The sequence below is a fragment of the Dipodomys ordii genome, unplaced genomic scaffold (genome assembly GCF_000151885.1).
Source record: "Dipodomys ordii isolate 6190 unplaced genomic scaffold, Dord_2.0 Scaffold1, whole genome shotgun sequence".
NCBI lineage: Eukaryota > Metazoa > Chordata > Mammalia > Rodentia > Heteromyidae > Dipodomys > Dipodomys ordii.
In genome coordinates this window covers 37,013,588-37,036,103 of record NW_012267217.1, presented here as the reverse complement: position 1 = coordinate 37,036,103, position 22,516 = coordinate 37,013,588, and the positions used below count along the sequence as shown (strand labels likewise).

The 22,516-nt window shown below is 35.8% G+C and overlaps 1 protein-coding gene across 1 annotated transcript; it reads left to right on the top strand.

Moving 5' to 3' along the window:
- The first annotated feature begins 248 nt into the window (after window positions 1-248).
- On the top strand, window positions 249-22,194 carry Tyw5 (tRNA-yW synthesizing protein 5). Its single transcript, XM_013010270.1, has 8 exons — window positions 249-353; window positions 6,512-6,666; window positions 11,096-11,165; window positions 14,003-14,047; window positions 15,044-15,181; window positions 17,038-17,125; window positions 17,795-17,911; window positions 21,222-22,194. The coding sequence occupies exons 1-8, from the start codon at window positions 276-278 to the stop codon at window positions 21,476-21,478; spliced, it is 948 nt and encodes a 315-aa protein (XP_012865724.1). The 5' UTR covers window positions 249-275; the 3' UTR covers window positions 21,479-22,194.
- The last annotated feature ends 322 nt before the right edge of the window (window positions 22,195-22,516 follow it).

Genomic DNA, 22,516 nt, shown 5'->3' with positions numbered 1-22,516 from the left:
CCACGCGAAGGGGAGAGCAGGGACCCATCCGGAGCCACGCAGGCCGGTGGCGGACACCTCTAGTGAGCCGGCCCATCCTGGCTTAGCAGCGAGAGGCCCGAGTAGAGGCCCTGGGCTTCCCCGCCTCGCCCTCGGACCCGGCTGCCCTGGGAACGGTCACGGGCCTCGCGGACCTTTTCTTCCCCGGGTCGTGTTTCCGAGCGGAGCGGTCGCCGACGAACGCGCAGACGCCAAAGGTCCCGAGGCCTTCCGGGGACGCCCCCCGGAGCGCGAGCATGGCGGGCGAGCGCCGCCCCGTGCCCCGGCTGCAGGGCGTTTCGCGGGAGCGGTTCCTGGAGCACCTCTATCCACAGGTGAGGACCTCGAGGCGGGAGGACCCTGCCCGCGGCGCCCCGCGGCGCCCGAGGCTGGGAAGCGGGCGGGGAGACCCCGCGGGAGGGGGCCGGCTGGCAGGTCCGTGCTCCCCGGGCCGGCCGCTGGGTGACGCGCGGGGCCCGTGGGCCCACGCCCTGCGCTCCGGAAAGCAGCCCAGCGGGGAACTCGGTTCCGAGCCCCGCGGGGCCCTCCGTCCACCGGCGTGGAAATCTCCCCCAAAACGTCCTTGGTCCTGGGTTCTAACCTTGTCTGTAGTTCAGACTTCAGAATCTCTTAGTTTTGAGTTTTGGTTTTGGTTTTAAATAAGAAAACTTCTGGTAACATAAAGGAGAAGTTTGTTTTTTTTTTTTTAAAGTACATAAAAACAAAAAGTAGCTAGCATTTAAAGGAAAAAAAAAAAAACAACCCGAAGGTGAAAGTAAGCCTGTGGCTGGTTGGACAAAACTGATGGACGAAAAACAAGCAAGCAAACTACAACAACAAAAAATAGTTTTCTTCGTTGATGTACACATCTATAAGAATGGTCTGAGGATTTCAAGTCAGGGATGAACTTTTATTTTTCCCTTTGATAGGTTCAAATCCTGCTGGAGACCATTCAAAGCTTCGTTTATTTTTCAGAACTAGTTCTCTCTGGGTTGCTCTTCCTCAAACCCCATCTCAGGAATGATAGGGATGCAGTATCTGTACTGACAGGGCAGTGTTGTGAAGACAGAATCCTACATTTGCAAGTGCTTTGTAAGATGCACAGCAAGTTAGCCTTCTCTGTCCAGACATAATATATGTGGAAGCATTGCTAAGTTTCATAAAGTATAAAATTCCTACGACTTTTTGTGCTTATAATAAGACTAAAAATTATAACAAAATGGAGAGAGGAAAAAGAATACCTGTTTAGTTTTTTAACATGTTCTGAAAACTCGACCATTAACTCGAGGCATGATAAATGTGCACAAATAAAAAGTAGCAAGTCTGACAGGCACTGATACCTGTGTTTTAATGGTATTCAGGTGTCTGGAGGATATAAAAGAAATGATTAATGCCTTAGGTGTATCTTTGGAGAAAGCATAAAGCAGAAGCAGAACTTTACTTTTTACTTAATCTTCTTTTGTTCTAATACTGTATATGTATATTTTATTTTTATAGTAAAATATTTTTTAGTTTTCCCCCCTTTGGTACCAGTACTAGGGCTTGAACTCAGGACCTTGTACTCTTACTTGGCTTTTTTTTTCTGCTCCTACAAAGATTTTATTTATAAAATAACACTTGATTATAAGCTGTACACCACATATCAGGCTCAGAAAAATTGGTTTTCTATGAGTTACCATTAAAAAAAAAAACCCTCCACACAGCTTTTTGAGACAAACTTGAAAAAGTGCAAATGAAAATTACAACCTTGTAAGCAAATAGCATTCAGACTCATCTCTTACTTGGCTTTTTTAAGGTTGGTGCTCTACCATGTGAGCTAAACTCCACTTCCTATAACAGGTTCACACCTATAATCTAGTTTGGAGGCTGAGATATGAGGATTATCATTAGAAGTCAATGATACTTATCTCCAGCCACTAGAAAAAGCTGGAAGTGGCTCTGTGGCTTAAATGATACAGGGCCCAGGCCCAAAGTTCAAGCTTAAGAATAGCCAAAAACAAAAATAGAAAGTCCAACAATGACACTCTCTATATATAGTTTTTTTTTTTCAGGATGGAAAATGAGTATATATGAACATGACATTTCAAAAGTCACTGAGTCAAAAATATTTTTAATATATTGTTCTTGAATAGTTCTAGCTTCACACCAAAATTGAACAGATGGTACAGAGATTTCTCATATACTTCCTGCCCTCACAGTATGTAATATCCATTATGTTTCTCATAAGAGCCTACATTGACATAATTTTTACTCAAAGTCTATAATCTAAAGTTCACTCTTGGTGTTGTGCATTCGCTGTGGTTTTAGAAAGTTCACTGCACATAGACACTGTTACTGTAGTAGTTTCACTGCTTTAACGGTGCTAACTAGTCATTCATAAAACAATAAATATACCATGTACAGCATGGTATATTTATATACCATTTATATACTTGTTCAAGTATATCCCAAATGTAAGAAAAAGAAATCACACGAGTATTAGAACAGTAAATTCCTCTAGGTCTGTTGGAAACCTTTTCTATGACTCAAACTTCAGGTATAGTAAAAAGTTACAGTCTAAGAGATAGTAGAAGAAAAACAAAGGAGGGGGTAACAATGCTCGACAGTTACTCATGTAACTGTAACCCCTCTGTACAGCATCTTTACAATAAAAAAAGTTGCAGTCTGACTACATGAAAATTTTGCATGACAAGCACTGTAAATAAAGTTGAAATAACAAATGGAAAGAAAGTATTTGCAACATAGATCTCATAAAGGATTGTAAAAAGACCTTGTATTACAAAGAACTTTTAAAAGGAGGGGGTGGGGGTGGGGGAAAGCCAAAACTGAGCATTAATTGAAAAACAAAACAAAAAACTATTAAGATAGTCTTTAGCCATTTGAAAGGATAGTCAACTTTAGGAACTAAAGTTGACTAAAGTTACACAAGTACTATTTCTTACCTCAAATATTGGCAAAAATTAAGCAATTTTGAAGACAAGCTATTGGTGAAGCTATGAAGAAACTGCTGTTCCCACATTTTATGCCAAGTGATTTAAACCTTTATACAAATATTAATAAAACTACATGTATTTAGTTTACTTCTAAGCAAATTCTCATTTCAGAATTATCCCTGAAAGCATTTTTCCAAAAATGTTGAACTTAACATTATTGAAATAACCTGAAAGACTACATAGGAGAGTGATTGAATACATTATTGCCTACTTATACTGTACTATACTCAGCAGTTACAAAAAAGAAGAAAGGAGATATCTGAACTGATAGCTGCTATTTTGAAAGTATATTTTTGTACTTTACAAAAAGCAAATCATAGAAGAAAATAAAGCAAGCCACTTTTTACATAAAAGGGTGGGATAAGAAAATGTACTTTTTGAGGACATAGCAGGCAAGAAACACAGAAGTGATAGTTAAGAAATTTATAACATTGGTTATTTCTATGCCTGAATAAATAATAATAATCAGTAAGCATATGAAAATTTAAAATAACAAAACCTTAAATTAGAAAACAAAAAGGAACAAATGAACCTATCCAGAGGAGGGGGAGAAGCAACGGAAGACACTTTTTAACATAGTACTTTGATTGTATATCCTGAACTAGCTGGATACTGGTAGCTTATGTCAGTAATCCTGCAGCTCAGGAGGCCTAGATCTGAGGATTGTTGTTTGAAGCCACCATCCCAGGCAGTAAAACCTGTAACACTTTTACCTCCAATTAACCATCAAAAAACCCAGAAGTGTAGCTGTGGCTTAAGTGGTAGAGTGTTAGCCTTTATCACAAAAACTTCAGGGATAGCACCTAGGCCAAAAATTCACTGGCACCAAAAAAAAAAAAAAAAAAAGTATGGGGAGGTGGGGATGGTGGACTGCAAGCAGACTGAATACTAGATAGTGGAGGAGTTGCTCTGTGTGTGTGTGTGTGTGTGTGTGTGTGTGTGTGTGTATTGGTGAAGTCAGACTGAATACTAGATAGTGGAGGAGTTGTGCTGTGTGTGTGTGAGTGTGTGTGTGTGTGTGTATTGGTGAAGTCAGACTGAATACTAGATAGTGGAGGAGTTGCTATGTGTGTGTGTGTGTTGGTTGCAGTCAGGGGCTAAGCTTTGTCCCTGAACTTTTTTGCTCATTGCTAGCACTTTTACCACTTGAATCACAGCCTCACTTCTGGCTTTTTTCTGGTTAGAGATAAGAATTCTTTCCCGGTCTGGCTTCAAACTACATTGTCTAAACTTAGCTTCCCAAATAGCTAAGATATAATACTGGTTAGCAGTTGCTTTTTACAGTGGCATGATCTAAAAATTCTGAAAGTACTTTCTGTATATTCTTGGGCTTTTCAGATGATTAAATATTGAGGATAATGGGAATTAGGTTCCTCACTGTTGAAAAAATTATGAATAATAATAAAGAGTAAACATTGAAATATGTGCAATTTGTGCATTAAGTGTATATGTGTATGCATACATGGCTGTGTGTTTTGTTTATTAAAGGTTGTGTACACACATGAATTTCTTAGTTCTGACTGCTGAATAAGTAGAAGTAATGATATTCAGTTACACATTCCCCATTTAGAAGAAACGAGAGCTACTTAAAGAGATGGCTGTTTGCAGGACTGAGCACAGAATGTACAAAAGAATACTGGATTGTTTTGTTTCACTGTAAAGTAAGAAAGTGTTCAGGTTAAAAAGTCCAAAGGTTCAATCAGCCTAATGCAGCCTGGCTAAATCTGAGATAATTAGAACATCAAAATTACATTACTAAGGATAAACATGGTGGTATATATCTGTAAGCCTAGAACTAAGGAGGCAGGAATGAAAGGCCTGGGGTTGGAGGCTAGCTTGGGCTATGGAATAAGTCTTAAACAAAATCCTTAGATTTAATAATCTAAGAATAAAATTAATCAATAGAGACATCAGAGCTCACCTTTTAACATTATGGTGTCAAGTAATGTAGAAGACATGATGGAGTTGAAAAAAATCACTGTATTTTGTACTCATTGTATCACTGTTAATTTCAGATCAAAATTATCATAGTTAACATCTCAGATGGTAGAGTATAATACCAGTTGCCACCTGATATACTCCAGGATGATCACAACATTCTTTCTGTAATACATTCCTTCTGCAAAATGAATAACCTGAATCTAAACATGAAGAAACTTCTGATAAACTTAATTTGAAGAGCACTGAACAAAATAACTGGCCTGTGGGCTTCAAAATTGTCAGTCATTGACTTATAGAATTGTAACCTCTTTTTGCAACTACATTTTCTTTTTTTTTTAATGGTAGATATGGGAGACAAAGATAGAGGGGGGGGAGGGGGGGAAGGACAGACTTAAAGAGACATGGGCTGGGCGCTGGTGGTTCACACCTGTAATCCTAGCTACTCAAAAGGTTGTTGGTATCTGAGGATTGGTTCGAAGCCAGCCCAGGCAAAAAAGTCCCCTTGAGACTCTTTTTTTTTTTAAATTTTATTTTATTTGTGAACATGCTGTACAGAGGAGTTACAATTACATGGGCAGGATAATGCGTACATTTCTTACCAAGCATTGCAGCCTCCTCCTTTGTTTACCCTTCACATCCCTTCCCAGCCTCCCCTGTCCCCCCCAATCCCAATCCTTCTCCTTCCCTTGAGACTCTTATCTCCAATAAACTACTCAAAAAAGCTGGAAGTGGCTCTGTGGCTCAAGTGGTATAGTGCTACCCTTGAGCACAAAGAAGCCAGGGACAGTGCCCAGGCCCTGAGTTCAGGATGGGGGTGGGGGCGGGAAGGAGAAAGGGAAGGAGGGAGGGATGGAGCAGGGAGAGAGGAGTGAGGAGAAAGAGACACACATATGGCAAATGAACACATTGTAGCCTCTGAGGATGAACTCTAGACCAGGAGAACAAGTAGCTAAAGAAAATTATTGGGATAATTAAATCTGAAGGGGACTATAGATTGCATAATAGTATTAACTCAATGTGAAACATAATTTTGATAATTACTCCATGGTTTTGGTAGAGAATGTCGGTTTTCTGAAGGTGCACTCAAGTCTTTAGAGACAAAGGAGCATGACGTTGGCAATATTTCCCTCTCTAAAAATTGTATGAGAGCAAATGATAAAGCAAATATGATAAAATGCTATTCCAATTTGGCTTAGGTAATCCACTGTCCATTTGCAACTTTTTTAGAAGTCTGGAATAGTATCAAAACTATTTTGTAACCATAAGAAGTTACAAAAATGTTTGACTTAGAAATACAGTATTTTTATTTTTAAGATGAAAATAACTTTAATATTTGGATTTCTCTCGTGTATTGATGTTCCTGTTCTGATTTTTCTGTCTTAAAATTTTGTATAAGCATATTACATGGATCCTCTTCCCACTTAAGTCAAAAGCGTTGAGTTTGAACATCTTGGTATCAAGAATCAAAACTTATCCCCGTTACCAAATACAACTCCCAATGTAGTATTGGTTTTCACACATACATACTCACACAATTTGTTATTATTTTTTCCTTGCAGAGAAAACCACTTGTGTTAGAAGGAATTGATTTGGGGTCATGCACAAGCAAATGGACAGTGGATTACCTAAGCCAAGTTGGAGGGACGAAAGAAGTAAAAATTCATGTTTCTACAGTTGCACAGATGGACTTCATTAGTAAGAATTTTGTATATAGGTATCTTCTTCTGAGGTTTACTTTTTGGGATGCAAATAACTTTTTAAACTTTAAAAATATTTTTACATTATTATGCAAAGACCATATGGCATTTTAACTTTTGGCTAGTTTATGTAATCATGCTTACTGACTTCTTTTTGAGAGTAGCTTTTAAAAGACAAGAATTCTGAATTTACATAATTGTACAAAGACATTTCCAAAAAAAATATTTTTATGCCTAATATCTTTGGAGCCATGAAAGAGAACTTCAATAACTAGAGGTTGAGCTGAGATTGGTTGTGTTGTATACATTCAGTGCTGAATTAATTTATTTATCTATCCCATTAGTAACTTACCTGGAATAGAATACTTTCTAATAGGCTCTTGTTTTATATATCTTCCCTTTCTAGAAATATAGGTACAGCTTTTTAAGACTTAATTGTGCTTAATTTTCTCTTTTGTTTAATATTGAATATCTTTAATTTCTCTCATAGTTGCTACTTTATATTGTGGTGTCACAGAAAAATGTATAAGAAGTAGTAAAAAACTGCTAAATTTCTAAACTTGAAAACACTAACTTGATGTTGCAGATTTCTTATGCTATTTATTCCCATGAGATTCACTAAAAATGTTAAATTGAAAAATAACTTCCAAGTTTTGAGTTTCCAACAAATTAAATCTATTGAGAAACCATGTAGTTAACCAAAGGCTTCAGTTTAGAGATGAGCTACACAGAGTTTCCAGTGTCCTGGGCTGTTCCTTTCTCATTAGAATTCCCCAAGTTTCTGTAGCAGCTGCCAAAGCACTTCTCAGTTTCAGTGCTCTGAATACTTATATTATAGTTTGGGTTTTTAATAGGTCATGAATTAAATCTAATTGCTGTAGGGTTTTCCAAGTGTATGAACTTTTCACTTCTCATTACATCAAAAAGTGGAAGAAAGTGTTGGAGTGATGAGTGTTTTCAGCCTATAATTAATGATGTTTATTTTCCAGTATCTAGTGCCATAATAAAATTTCATCTTGAATTGCCTTGGTGTTTTCTCATGCCTTTTAAACTTTTCAAACATATATTGTGTTACAGATCTATGCTGGCTCCCTTAAAACCTTTCACTGGTGCTACTAGAAAGCTGAAAAATTACTGCTTTAGAAAACAATAACTTTAATTCTTTATAGCATTTAGTAAGCCATAGGAAAGGGAGGAGATCATTAAACCAGCGATACTAGAAACAAATTCTGCAGACACATCCACTGTTAAATCAGTTCAGTGTGAGGCTCCTTTCTTTTTCAATAAGACATCTGAAGAGGGGTGCATTAAAAAGTCTCACGCCTGTAATCCTAACTACTCAAAGGCTGACATCCCATTTGAAGCCAGCCCAGGCAGGAAAGCCTGTGAGACTTTTATCTCCAATTAACCACCAGAAAACCAGAAGTGGCTTTGTGGCTACAAGGTGGTAGGGTGGTAGCCTTAAACACAGAAGCTCAGGGGAACAGCACCCATGCCCTGAGTTAGAGCCCCATGACCCACAAAGTTTTAACTTTAATGTTTTTCTTGTTAGCTCTGGATACCTCAACAAAAGAATTGGGTAGTGAAAGAATGCTGTTAGTATCTTCTAGTCATATGATTCATAGCATAAAACTAGTAAACATAAGCTTTACTTGCTTTACCCTATTGCATCATGAAATTCTGCCATCATCTTCCTCTTGTTTATAACACTGTCATCAATCCTGATCTGGATTTTGTAAAGAAGTGATTCCAAAATGGGAAGCTAGGCACTGAAAGGTTTTTTTTTTTTATGTTCTTTTAATGTTGATGATTGCCTGCATGCTGCTGAGGGTACATTATCGTTGTTACTAACCACAGCATCTATCCTTCTTGAACACTTACAGTATATCAGGCACTGTGCCAAACATTCTATTTCTAATTTTAAACACAAGGCAATCTGTGACGTAGCTTTATGATATCATAGATGAGTAAGCAAAGGTTTAAAAATATTAAGTCATATACCCAAAGATGTAATTTAAAGTGATAGAACTCAGGATGTATACTCAAATTTGCCTGACTCTACAGAGTCCTTGATAACCCATATCCTCCTTTCAGTACTCCTTTGGTCTATGCTAACCCAGTCACATAGCACTTTAATAGAGGGTACATGGGTAGATAAAATCTTTAAGCCAAAAAACTTCCCAACTTATATTCTTCATTTCCTGTCCTCCATGGGGACTAGTGATTCGTAGAAGCTATGATGGTACTACTACTTACGGGGAGATTTCTGGCAACATCGCAATTCTGCTTCTTTGGCCTGCTCTACTTTATTTGTTTGTGCAGTCTTAATATTCTGCCCTGTTTTCTGTAAAGGTTTTGGGACACTTCTCCCTACTAAGATAAACCTGTTAAACCAATTATACATGTAGTTCTGGGCCATATATAAGGCTTTCTTCTGGCCCGAACTCTTCAAAGATTCTTTGGTAGGAAAGAAGGTTGTGTACATAGTGATGCCTGAGAAGGAAAATACTGAGTAGGATGATGTTAAGTAACTTTATTGATGTAATTTGTGAGAAACTAGAGTAGGAAACTTGGCTCTTTGCATTGGTGTGTATGGATTGTAGACTCCACTTTTCTATGCCTGCAGTGCTTGCTTTCCCTAATTACCAGCAGTACCTTCTGGTGCAGATGGACATTCACACTCAAGGGCCCACTAGTCCAGAACCTTGATCAGATTCACTTAACTTTTCAGAAGAATACAAGGCAGGAAGTAGTATATGAGCAGGATAGTTTTAGTAGGAGTCTTTGTATAAGCCCAAGAGCCATTTATTGGTTTACCAGTTGATGACTGAGTTGTAAAGGGACAAGATTATGAAGGTGGTTCTGAAATATATGAGAGTTTAGATAAAAAACATGGTCCCCCAAAATCAATGAATAACCCATGAGCTGGGTGCTTCTGGCTCATGCTTGTAATCCTTGCTACTCAGGAGGTTGAGATCTGAGGATCACTGTTTGAAGCTAGCCCAGACAGTAAAGTCAGTGAGACTCTTATCTCCAATTAACCACCAGAAAACTGGAAGTAGCACTGTGGCTCAAAGTGATAGGGCCCTAGCCTTGAGCAAAAAGAACCAAGGGACAGAACCCAGGCCCTGAGTTCAAGCTCCACCACTGACTCCCCCTACCCCTGCCAAAAAAATAGTCCATGAACACAGCTAGGTTTCTCCAAGGAATATATCACAGTTTGAATTACATAGCATACATGAAAGCTACCTTCTCTGCCTTTTATATTTAGTCCTAATAATCCTCTTGATATTTTTTGTAGTATGTTTTTTATTGTAAAAATGCTGGAGAGGGGTTGCAGTTATATGAGCAAGGTAATGAGTACATTTCCTATTGAGCATTGTTGCCTCCTTTGTTTTCCCCTTGCCATCCCTTCCCTCCCACCTCCACAACTACCTTCCCCGCTCTTGATACTTTTAGGCCACTCACATAACTTCTTGTGCAGACATAGTTCACTAACCAAAAAGGACTTTTACTGTGAACAGTGTTGCCTAGTATCACATTTATCTTTACCCAGTGCCAGGAGAAAGTAAGCCAGTCTCAGGTCATCTCATAGAAGACCATCTGCTTCCCATCTCCCCATACAAAGTTCAGTTTTCTAATAAGACAAAAATTACAGCTCTTTAATCATATTTGAGGGCAGGTATGCAGTCAAGGAGCAGAGGAAAAGCTTTGGAGGATATCCTTGTGTTACTGATATGGTGATCTCTTCATCTCTTCTGAGTCTAAAAAGATGAAAAGATGGGACAAGAACTGGAGAAAAGATAACTCTCTAGAATATGATATAAAGGAAACCCTGTTTCCCAAGATGGAAATAGGCTTTGAAACAGAAATTTGACATTAAAAATTGATGACTTCACTTGAATTCTTGAGCTATTTTCAGAAGCCTTAACACAACAAAGGGTACAACACGAGTGCAGTGTTGTGGGATGGTGCCAGAAGGTAGGACTATAGGGCTGGTGGTTGGCTTCATTGGACCACATTTGTCTACTTCCTTTCCAGTGTCACACTAGAGACTCAATTCATCACATGATTTGCTTTATGACACTTGGAAACAGGTAGCAGAGCCTAGAATTTTGTATAATTCCAAAGGTAATCAGATGCCTTAGCAACTTTTTTTCCATCAGTGACAGGATAGAAGCATATTTATTGACCTATAGTGATCCATCTATAACATTAATTTAAAATTCTTTAATTTTAAAATTTCACATAATTTAGGTCAAATAGGCATACTATTTAAATGAACTTTAAAAACTGAGAATTCTACATAATATGGTAATAACAAAAGCTATCAGTATTGTAACGCAGATGATACCCCACTGCAATGAGTCTGTATGTATAATGACTATATTATTACTAGTTGATCCACAATTACCAAGTCTAACAATTCTTTTATGTTTATTTCAGAACTTTACCTTTTGACAAGTTAGTTCAGAGGGCCGCTGAAGATAAGCATGATGAATTCTTCATTTCAGAGGTAACACTTTAGCTTTTTTGTTATTGTACTCAGTACTGGGATTTGAACTCTGGGCTTTGTACTTGCTAAGCAGGAGTTCTACCATTTGAGCCATACCCCCAGCCCTTTTTGCTTTAGTTATTTTTCAAATAGGGTCTCACATTTTGTCTAGGCTGGCCTGGACTGTGATCTTCCTATTTACCATTCCTGTGTAGGTGGTATTATAGCACATATCTCCATGCTTAGTGTTTTATTGGTTGGGATGGAGTCTTGTGTACTTTTTTTCTTGGGCTGACTTTAAACTGTGATCCTTCCAGTTCAGTCTCTCGAGTAGCTAGGATTATAGGCATGAGCCATCACATCTAGCTGCTTTTACACTTTTCCAGAAAGCATTAATATCTATATTAGAAGTGGATTTTCTTATAAAAAATCTTTGCATATTCAAGAATTAGTCTGTGATAGCCATTCTTAAGATTTGGTTTGATATATAGAATCTAGCTCTACTATTTACTAGCTCTCACCCTTTGGCCATATTGGAGACAATATGAATTGGAGACAATAATAGTATATCATATGGGTTTTGTGAGCATTAACTGCATTAAATTTGTAAAATATGCATAAAATACTTAGCAGTGTGTCTGACACATAGAAACATTAAGTGTTATTAATACTACTTCTTTTGAAAATATTTTTGTTCAATATGCCAAAATTAAATACTAATGGAAATTTTCATTCTTTAATCTTTTTCTATATTTTATTGTTAGCTGTTAATTTTTGAGTATTTACTGTAATATTGATTCAAGATTGAATTACAATAATTTTTATATTATAGTCCAGCTTTAAACAATTCAGTTTAAGCATATAGAGATACGGCATTGAAGTTTACTTATGTCTTTTTTCAGATTCACTGTGTTATTTCAAAACCATATTTCAAACTAAACTAAAGCCTGGAATGAAGCCTTATCTGTACTTGAACCAGCTGTGCAGATTGATCAGCCAGTGGTTATACTTGATTACTACCAAGAACCTTACAAACTTTGCGGGTCTGCAGTGTAATTTCTTTTAAAACTGATTCTCATGAGGTTTACCTGAGAACTGTTCTTTTAACCTCCATAGCCATGCTTTGAACATCTATGTAGTTGCCTTTAGGAACTTTCCTCTTTGAGGGTAATGAGTGGCAGAGAGTAGAAAAGAAGACCTAGCTCAGTGATAAAGCACTTTTGTATAGCATGTGCAAGGACTTGGGTTTGAGCCCCACCACCACCAAAAATTTAAAATTAGAAAGCAGCTGGCTCATGTCTGTAATCCTAGCTACCCAGAAGGCAGAGATTTGAGAGTTGTGGTTCGAAGCCAACCCAGGCAAGAAAGTCTGTGAGACTCTTTATCTCTAGTTAACCACCAAAAAGCCAGAAGTGGAGTTGTGGTTCAAGTGGTAGACTGTTAGCCTAGGGTAAAAAAGCTCAAGGAGCTGAACCCAGGCCCTGAGTTCAAGCCTTAGGTCAGGCACTAAATAAATAAATAATTGGGACAGACTCTAAATAAACAAGCAAGCAAGTCGTAGTACATGCCAATAATCCTAGCATTTGAAAACGTAGGTAGGAGGTTCTAGTCTAGCTTGGGCTGCATAATGAGAGCTTGTCTCAAAAAACAAAATAGACCAAAAAGAACAAAGGGAAAAAAAAGAAATATAGGCTGAATATAGGATTAAACCTAAAAATTATACAAATATGCAGATAAGATATACATGGATTGTCACTGCAGTCATCTGGAAATGTATATCTGGGAATATTGCCTGTATAAGAAAGGAGCAGGAAGCAGAATTATGCAGGGGAATCCATGAGACACAAGTGCACATCTGACAGTCCTTTCAGCTCACTGTGGATCTCTGAGTAGACTCAGTAGAGTAGTTCTCCTTAGGTGGCAATGGCTATGCCCTTTTCACTATTTGGTTGGACTTTTCTTGGTTCAAATGCTAAGGTGAACTCAAAGTGAACAGTGAACAACTTGCAGCCCCAAGTTAATCACACACTTCAATTAAGCAATGGGTCCATTCACGAAAGGGAATCTGAACAGTTCATCTCTATCTGCTACATAGACGTATTTTTTTAAATCCTGAAACATTAAAGCTGACAGTATACTATCAGGGACTATTTTTAGCAAGGAATAAACTCGCAGAATCTACATGAAAAAAAAGTTGAGAGTTCAATAAAGTTTATGATAACAGAATTATATTTTAAGGTAAAACACTTTGCAGTTTAAGACAGTCCGTACTGGTTTCAAAGAGGTAGAATTCTGTCTTTGATATGCCAGTTCTCTTTTTAAGAGTGTTTATTTTAATTTTACTGACTTGATATATTTCTAATTCATACATGAGCTGACTTTTAAGGATTTGGTTTGAGAATTATTTTGTTTCAGGATAGGCTGACCTGATAAAATACAGTGTTCTAAAGTTATTTAAAAAATTGTTAAAAACTGTATCTTTTTTTATACCTAAGAAGTATATTGTTGACCAAAGGAGTCATTTTATTAAGTGTTAAGACATTGTTAAAAGTGACTCAATAATTTGGACTATAAGGCTAAATTAATCATCATGGCTTTCAATGTGTTTTTGCCTTTAGACTTTATTTTCCTTAATGTTTTGTGGAACAAGTCTACAGTAGGCAACATTTAGAGACATTTCTTCTCATGGCCACCAGAGAGCATTAGTAGAAAGGACAAAATAACTGTACTAGTTAGAAAAGGACTTTTAGCAGGTCAGATTTAAGATTTTATTTCTTCTTTCTTAATATTTTTAAATGGATTTTTTAACATTCATTTAAATGTTATTTAAATAATGCTAATGTTATTTTTCTTTTAAGGATGAGAAATACTATTTACGGTCACTTGGAGAAGATCCTAGAAAGGTAAGAATGTGTATTTAAAACAAGAAGTTAAAAACTAAATGAGTATACTTACAATGTAATGTTTTATACTTACTGACTGGTACCTCACCTGTTTCCTCCTCTCCTTTTCTTAATGATTTGTGCCCCTCTATAAGAAGTGAGATTATTGAAAAGTAAGTACTTAGTCTCATAAAGGACTATAGAGTCTTAGTGTTTAAGTCATTTAATTCGTATATAATCATAAATCCCATATATATGTATAATCCCACATGTCAATAATATTTGTAATACAGTACATAAGAAATCCCATATATATGTAATATATAACATATATAGTGGGATATATATATATGTGTGATATACATTTAGATGTTCAGTCATATAATAATATTCCAAAAAATAATTATAAAAATCCTGAATGATGCTAGGTTCTGGGCTCACACCTGTAATCCTAGCTACTCAGAAGGCTGAAATCTGAGGATCACAATTCAAAGTCAGCCCGGGCAGGAAAGTCCGTGAGACTCTTACCTCTAATAAATGCCAAAAAAGCCAAAAGTAGAGCTGTGGCTCAAGTAGTAGAGTATTAGCCTTGAGCAAAAACAGCTCAAGGGCAGTGCCCAGTGCCAGAGTTCAAGCCCCAGGACAGGCACCCCCACAAAAAAAAAACAATAAAAAAGAAAAAATCCTAAACCATTCACTATCTAAGCTTTAGAGTAGTTGACAATTGTTTAAATCTTGCTTAAAGTAGGGAAACACTTTCTGTTAATGAAGTGTATTGAGATTATCCGTGTTACTGTTGCCTCTGATTTTTGTCTATTCCTTTATTGGAAAGATCTGTGTTCTTAGGTGGTCACAGAATATCTTAAAGTACTCAACAAATATTGCCCTTTCTTCCTTAATATTATGTAGTCTGGCAGCCATAGGTAGAGTAAGCATTATGCTAATATTGTATGTATTGAAATTCTTTTTGCATCTTATGTTTTATCTAATTATTTATTTTTATATCTGTTCAAATAGGATGTTGCAGATATCCGGAAGCAGTTTCCTTCATTAGAAGGAGATATTAAGTTTCCAAAATTCTTCAGAGAGGAACAGTTCTTTTCCAGCGTTTTTCGAATTAGTTCACCTGGATTACAACTTTGGACTCACTATGATGTAGGCTGCATAAATGAGAACTCTGAATCTTCTGTAGATCCTTAGTATTTGTGGATTTAACATTCATGGTTTCAATTTAATAAGCTGCTTTGAAACTCTTTTATATGTAGTTTGTTTAAACACAGTTTTAAAAAACACTGAATAAAGCAGCAATAGGCAAGTGAATTATTTGGCTAAGGGCAAAGCCTTCATTTCTCACATTTACATTCCTCTGTAATCTTGTTCTTGATTTATCATCATATGAATTTTATGAAGTGGTTGTTTCTGGCTTATGATAACTACAGAAGGAAGAGGGAAATTTATATTGTTTGCTTATGATAAGAGCATGTGTAAGTGATACATAGGACTCTGGCCACCCTCAGTTATGTTGCTTAGGTTAGGAGAAAGGCAGAAGCATATGGAAAACTATTTCCAATTTGAAGAATTTGAGGATATTTGGCAGTCTTGCAAACATCAAATTCTACTGTCTTTGTAGAGCAGCAGGATGTGTAGAATTACCATCTTGATTATGGGTTATATTAGCTTAAATATATGTAGATGTAAATATTATTGTGTATAGGTTAGTGTTGAGAGATAAATAGGAAGCTAAATAATTTTAACAGATTTTCAAAGATAAAATGCTTTTTCAAAATTGTAATATTTGTTCTTTTGAGACAAGTTCTTACTGTGTAGCCCAGACTGGCCTGGAACTTGTCATCCTCCTGCTTCAGCTTTTTAAGTGCTGGGATTATAAAAGGTGTGCTGACACCTCCCCCAGTAAAAGTAATTTTTTTAACATTCTGAATCATACTCTTGGTTTTTATATATGTTGTATGTATGTATTTTATAATTTATTTAAAGACCTGAGGAGGATTTTATTATTACAGTAGTTCTATAATTAAATAAGAGAGGCATTTTGCTTTTTTAGGTTTTACATGAATGGTAGGGTGAGGAAATGATGTGGTGATTTGTGTAAATTAGGCTATATTTTATGACTGAGTTTTAAATTTTAAGTAGTTTCCCTTTTACCTTGAGTTATAATAGAAAATAAGATATAAAGCTTTTCTTTAAAAGGAACACTAGTTGTAGTTATGTAGCTATAGTTTATATAAGTTTATATAAGTAAAGATCAGAGCTAACAGTAATTCTCCAGATGTAATGATATATGGATAATCATATTGTGTCCATTGTATATCTTAATTCTTTAGCTCAGAGTAATATGGCTTCCCTTGTAACATTTTTCACAATCTGTACTAAGAACTTGTACCCTTGCATATACAGGAAAAGTTAAGATTAATCCATTACAAATTATATTGTCAGATCATCTTCCTATACAAATAATTTTATAACCAATATCTATAATTAAATTATGATTGGCATAGAATTAAGAATGTTTTCAGTCTGTTGTCTAGAGTTGGTCTTGTGTTTTTAGATAGTCACATCTAAATATGTAAGTATGTATTAATGAAGAATCTCAAAAAACCTTAGCTGTCCTTACTTCATTAGGTAGAGCAAAACACTTATAGTTCTTCCCTTTTTAAGGAAGTATTACAAAAATGTCTTTAATAAAGTAATTATTGTTTTTGGACTACAGATGTTTTCATTATTAAATTAGAACATAGTTGGTAATTTTAGGTATTGTTAAGTTTTATAAAAGAATAAGTTTTATAAAAGAATAAGTTGAGCACAGTGGTACATATTTATAATCCCAGCTACTCAGAAGGCTGAGATAAAAGTTTGAGTTCAAGGCCAATGTCAGAAACATAGTGAGATGATGTCTTTAAAATGGGAAAGGGTTACAGTTAACTGGAATATTATTGGTTGTTAATCTGAATTTTAGACACTGCTTACTTGTATACTTTTTTATTGGTCTTTAGGTAATGGATAACTTCTTAATACAAGTGACAGGGAAAAAACGTGTTGTATTATTCAGTCCTCGAGATGCCCAGTATTTATATTTATCAGGTATGCCTTTTTAAAGTTTCTTTCTAAATCCTATTCAGTTACAGTTAATCATTATTGATATTTTTACTATTATTGGATTTTTTTTTTCCTTGGTGCCAGTCCTGGGCTTGAACTCAGGGCCTGGGCATTGTCCCTAAGCTTTTTTGCTCAAGGCTAACATTCTACCATTTGAGCCACAGCTCCACTTCTGGCATTTTTGGTGGTTTCCAGAGATAAGAATCTCAGGGATGTTCCTCACTTTCCTCAGATCACAGCTTCCTGAGTATCTGGGATGATAGGCATGGACCACCATCACCCAGCTCAGTTACTCCTTTTGATGACTGTTTATTCACATAGGGAGCAACATCTTATACCACTTTCTCCTGATAAAATGTTTTTCATTGATGTGTGTGTGTGTGTGTGTATATATATATATATATATATATGCATATATATATATATATATGCGTATATGTGCACTGTGTGGAGAGTGAGATTTTCAGGTTAGTTTAATTACATTACATGGGTGTCAAAGGTCACCCAGAAAACCTCAGAGTGGGTTATTGAAAACTCTCTTGGATCTCAGGAGAATAACCATTGTTCTCACAATGTGAGTAAATTGAACAAAATTTTCAAGTTTATGATTTTTTTAATGCTCAGACTTTTTTTTGTGTTTTTATAATTCCTTAGGTTCTAAATCTAAAGTATTGAATATAGATAACCCAGACTTGGCTAAATACCCACTGTTTTCCAAGGCTAGAAGGTATGAATGTTCCCTTGAAGCTGGTGATGTGTTATTCATTCCTGGTAAGATTTTTAGATCTCATTTATAAATGAGGCTTCATCTTATAAATGTGTTTATAAAATATGTATTCTATCACTAATCTTTTATGTGATTTTCTTAATACAAAAGTGCTAGATCATTTTTATACATGATTTTGTTCATGTATGTGTTTAAAGTATACTTAGGCAAACATAAGATTGTCTTATTTCTCAAGAGCAACTTACTACAATTGTGCATTATATTAACAGTGATAGTCAACGACAGATCACATAACAGTATCTTCATAAGATTATAATGGAACTGAAAACTTTGTATCACATAAGCCATCATAACCTCGCACAAAACATTGCTTATAAGCTTGTGATGCTGGCATAGCCAAACTTAGTAGCCGCCAGTCACAAAAGTGCAAGTCATAGAGCTACGCATAGAACATGGTATTTGATAATGGCCATAAACTACATAATTTCTTCATCTATTAGAGTAGGTGTTTGTTGTTTTACTTGTACTTATATTTTTGTGTACATGTGTTGATGCCAGAGTTTGAAATTTGAGCCTCCTGCTCTTGCTCAGCTTTCTTCATCTTAACTGGTACTCTACCACGTGAGCTATGCCTCCAACTAGAGCATTTTGCTGTTTAATAAGAAATTAAATCTTACAAACTTTTCTGCCTAGGATGGCTTCAAACTGCCATCCTTTAGGGCTTAATTTCTTGAGTAGCTAAGATTCTAGGCATGAACCATTGGTATCAGCTGCAAAACAGCCTTGGAAGGTTATCTTGGAAGTATTGTGTATGCTGTTATCATAGCAGATGTCTCTTTGTTTCCCTGAAAACCTTCTAGATGGAAAGCTGGGGAGGAAAGAACAGTGATACTCTAGGCACCCTCACCCTGTGTAGGTATAAGTGTGTGTAGGTGTAGGTGAATGTGTGTGTTTCCTAGTTTTTACTCAATGTTTAAAAAGTGAGTAAGTTTTAAAAATAGAAAAAAAGCTTAGAAAAGGGATTTAGAGAAATATATTCATATAGTTACAAAGTGTTTGGAACTAAGTCTTGCAGTGAGTCAAAAAGTTAAAAAAGGGCTGGGAAGGTGGTCAGTGGTAGAGTGCTTGCCTTTCATGCATGAGGCCCTGGGTTTGATTCCTCAGCACCACATAAGCAGAAAAAGCTGGAAGTAGGGCTGTGGCTCAAGTGGTAGAGCACTAGCTATGAGCTGAGAAACTGAGGGACAAAGCCCAGGCCCAGAGCTCGGGCCCTATGACCGACAAAACAGAAAAAAAGAAAAAAAGTTTTAAAAAATCTAGAAGTTCATAAAGAAAAAGGTTACAGTAAACGAAGATTGTTATTAGGGATTTTTAAAGTGAAATTAGTATAGTGTAAATGTACAGTATGGGAGGTGGGAGGAAAAGGGACAGGAGAGAAGATGGGAAGGAGAAGGAAAGGAAAGAAAAAGAAAGGAAAGAAGAAACAGGGAAAGGAAAAGGAAAAAGAAGAAGAGACAGGAAAGGGAGAATAATAGTGTATAGTTACTTTGGGGCCTTCATATTACTCACCAGTTCCCATGGTTGGTGCCCTATGCAGTGTATCTTTTCTTTTAGGACTTACTTATTGTTCCTTTTCTGTATTGAGATAGGTTTATGTAGTTTCCATTGTGCAATAATTATTGTACCTACTATACAAGTTTGCACAATGGAGCCATAGGCTTAGGTATGTTCAGTTTACTTTGTGATAATCCCACAGTGACAAAATTGTTATTCCTCAGAATGCATTCCCTATCACTATGCAGTGAATTACTGCTTAATATTAACATTTTAATACCGACATTGTGTACAGATTTTATTAAATATCAGCTGTGATACTGTTGGGTACATTAGTTTTTTGTACATAGAATGTTTGGAATTTAAGAAATAAGCATTAGTTTGGATGTGTATTAAATGTCCACATCAGTAACCACAGTGATATAATTAATGTCTGTAATTGATATTTAAAAGTAATTAAAGAGTAAAGGAATGCACAAAAATTTCCATTTGTTTAGTTATATTTCCCATAGCTAGTAATCATGAATACCTCTTTTTGGTGATAATTTTAAAGTATTAATAAATAAAAATGTGGAGTTCTAATCTGGTTCTATATTATAATTGAGGAAAAGGAACTATGTGTTTGTTAATCTTTCTATCCCTAAAGGCCTAATAAAAACTTGATGGATTCGATTATTTCTTGTATTCATTGCAAACAACCACTACTTTGGTCTTCAGTATATTGCTGTTTTATATATTTAAATTTTTAGATTTTATATATTTTCAACATGGTTAAGGGATATTCAGTAGTTTCATCTTATATACAGCTTTTTATAAAAAAAGGAAGATAAAACAGGAATTCTAAGAATTTTTATTTCCAAACAAAAGCAAAAGATTAATGTTTGGATTTATCAAAATTGTTAATTTTATTCTACCTATTAACCTGAACCAGGGGAAAAGAATTCTTAAACAGTGAAGTTAAGATTAAAACTGAAGACTATTTTTGCAAATCAAGATATTTTTAGTCTTTCATTTTTTCCTCAAGTATTCTTAGAATAAGCTTGTGAAGTTTAAATCTTCCTTTCACAAGATTAAACACTTTTGACATAATTAGTCCTCCATCTGTTATACTGTGGTATTACCTTAATATTCTTCCAGCACTTACATTTTACAAATGTTTATACTCAACTGAAAACAAAGTAAACTTCCTAGTGAAAATAAAAAATAATTAGGTATATGATAAACTTGAAACATTTCCATTACCAAAATGTATGTTGAAGTTTTATATACAGGAGCTGAAAGGAACATAAGATAGATGTGATTGCATTACAGTGAATGCGCACTTACAGTCAGAAAAGCAAATTGCAGCTTGAACAGGAAGTCTTTACAAACAAAAGTACCATGCTGAATCAGAATAGGTCAAACATACTCCTCAAATAATTGAAATGTTCTGTGTACATAAAAAGTATACATTTTTGATGTGGTTTTGACACAGGAAGCATAAACAAGTACATGCCTCAAATGAAAGAACTTCAAAACAAATACAACTTTATTATGTTGTTCAAGTTAAAAGAAAAAAAATTACTATTCCTAAAGGTTTTCTAAAGTAAGGATTTATGCTATTGACAGTTTAAATTGGTTGGCAATTCATAAAAGTTAAAATGATTCTGTTAAACGCTGAGAGTGTGCTAAGGAAGGGATCTGGTTAAAGAATTATTTCTTAGATTGGCTATATGCAATTCGTGATATTTCACTGACATTTTAGTTTTTTTTTTCAACTGTAGGTTTTATTTTTAACTTGTTTTTTAAAACTTTCTCCAGCTTTATGGTTCCATAATGTGATTTCTGAAGAGTTTGGAGTGGGAGTGAATGTCTTTTGGAAGCACCTTCCATCTGAATGCTATGATAAAACAGATACCTATGGCAACAAAGACCCTGTTGCAGCATCAAGAGCCGCACAGATCTTGGACAGAGCCTTAAAAACACTGGCTGAATTGCCAGAGGAATACAGGGACTTCTATGCGCGGCAAATGGTCTTACAGATTCAAGACAAAGCCTACAGCAAGAACTTTGAATAAAAAAAAAAAATGAAGTGAATGTGGTGAAATAAACATTTCAGTAAGATTTAGGTGGAATACTGGAAAAATATTAATAAATTTTAAAAATACTTATTCTTAAAAAAGGAAAGAAATCTCAGATTAAGTATAAAGGGAAGGTTTATTGTTTCTACTTGATACAAAACGTTAGAAGTTTAAATAACATTGTAGTAGAATCACTGTAGTTTTGCAGATGCAAATAATAGAAGTACCACTCAAACAATAAGACTCTATATTGAGTCATGTTCCATGAAATCTTCTGTTCAAATAGGTTTCATTATTTCTGATCCAGTGATTCAGTAATGTTACCAAAAACTTTTGTTGTTTACCCTTGCTTGCTTTTCAGTCACAGCACTGGCGTCAGCCTGAGGCTGGCTTCCCTTGTGGTCATGGGATGGTTGCCAGTAGCAGTTGGGGCCCTGTGCATCTTCATTTACATGCAGCGGAAGAGTCTGGATGGATTTCAGGGGCCCTGTCAATCTGAAGTTGTCCCAGAATAATCTACCAGACCCTGGGATCTTGGTGCTCTAATGGGCTTGGATTCATATAGCCTTGCTCCAGTCTTTGGCAAAGGGTATGAAATAATACGTAGGTCAGTTAGGCCTATCAGAGCTGGGAGAAAGAATCTTCCTTTGATAGAGCCAAAGTGTTTAATTTTTAAAATCAAGGTCCTGTTAAGAAAGGAAAAAAGGTAGAAACTAAGGATGTTGTCTCCTACATTTGTTGCTGTAATCAAAATCTTTGAGATACTTTTTTTAGATTAAGATGCCTAGGTGTCAACTTGTTTGTAGATTTTTTGAATCATTACACTTGGGGTTTGGGTTAGGTACCTAATAAACCCTGCAGGATGTTTTGGTGCATAACCAGGACTAAGAATCACAAGATTGATTGGTTATAGTGTTTAGATGACTTTCTCTGACTTATCCATAGCATGGTTAATCTGATCATGTTTCTTCTTGTCAACCTATGGTAAATCTGTTTTTCTTGTTTGTTTTGAATGTTTGAAGCTCTCTCTGCTAA

What these genes read in the sequence shown, in the direction of transcription:
- Tyw5 (XM_013010270.1), top strand. Translation starts at nt 276, where the DNA reads ATGGCGGGCGAGCGCCGCCCCGTGCCCCGGCTGCAGGGCGTTTCGCGG. An exon ending in ATGAATTCTTCATTTCAGAG is followed by an intron (nt 11,166 to 14,002) that starts GTAACACTTTAG and finishes TTTTCTTTTAAG; the next exon opens with GATGAGAAATACTATTTACG. An exon ending in TGATGTGTTATTCATTCCTG is followed by an intron (nt 17,912 to 21,221) that starts GTAAGATTTTTA and finishes AACTTTCTCCAG; the next exon opens with CTTTATGGTTCCATAATGTG.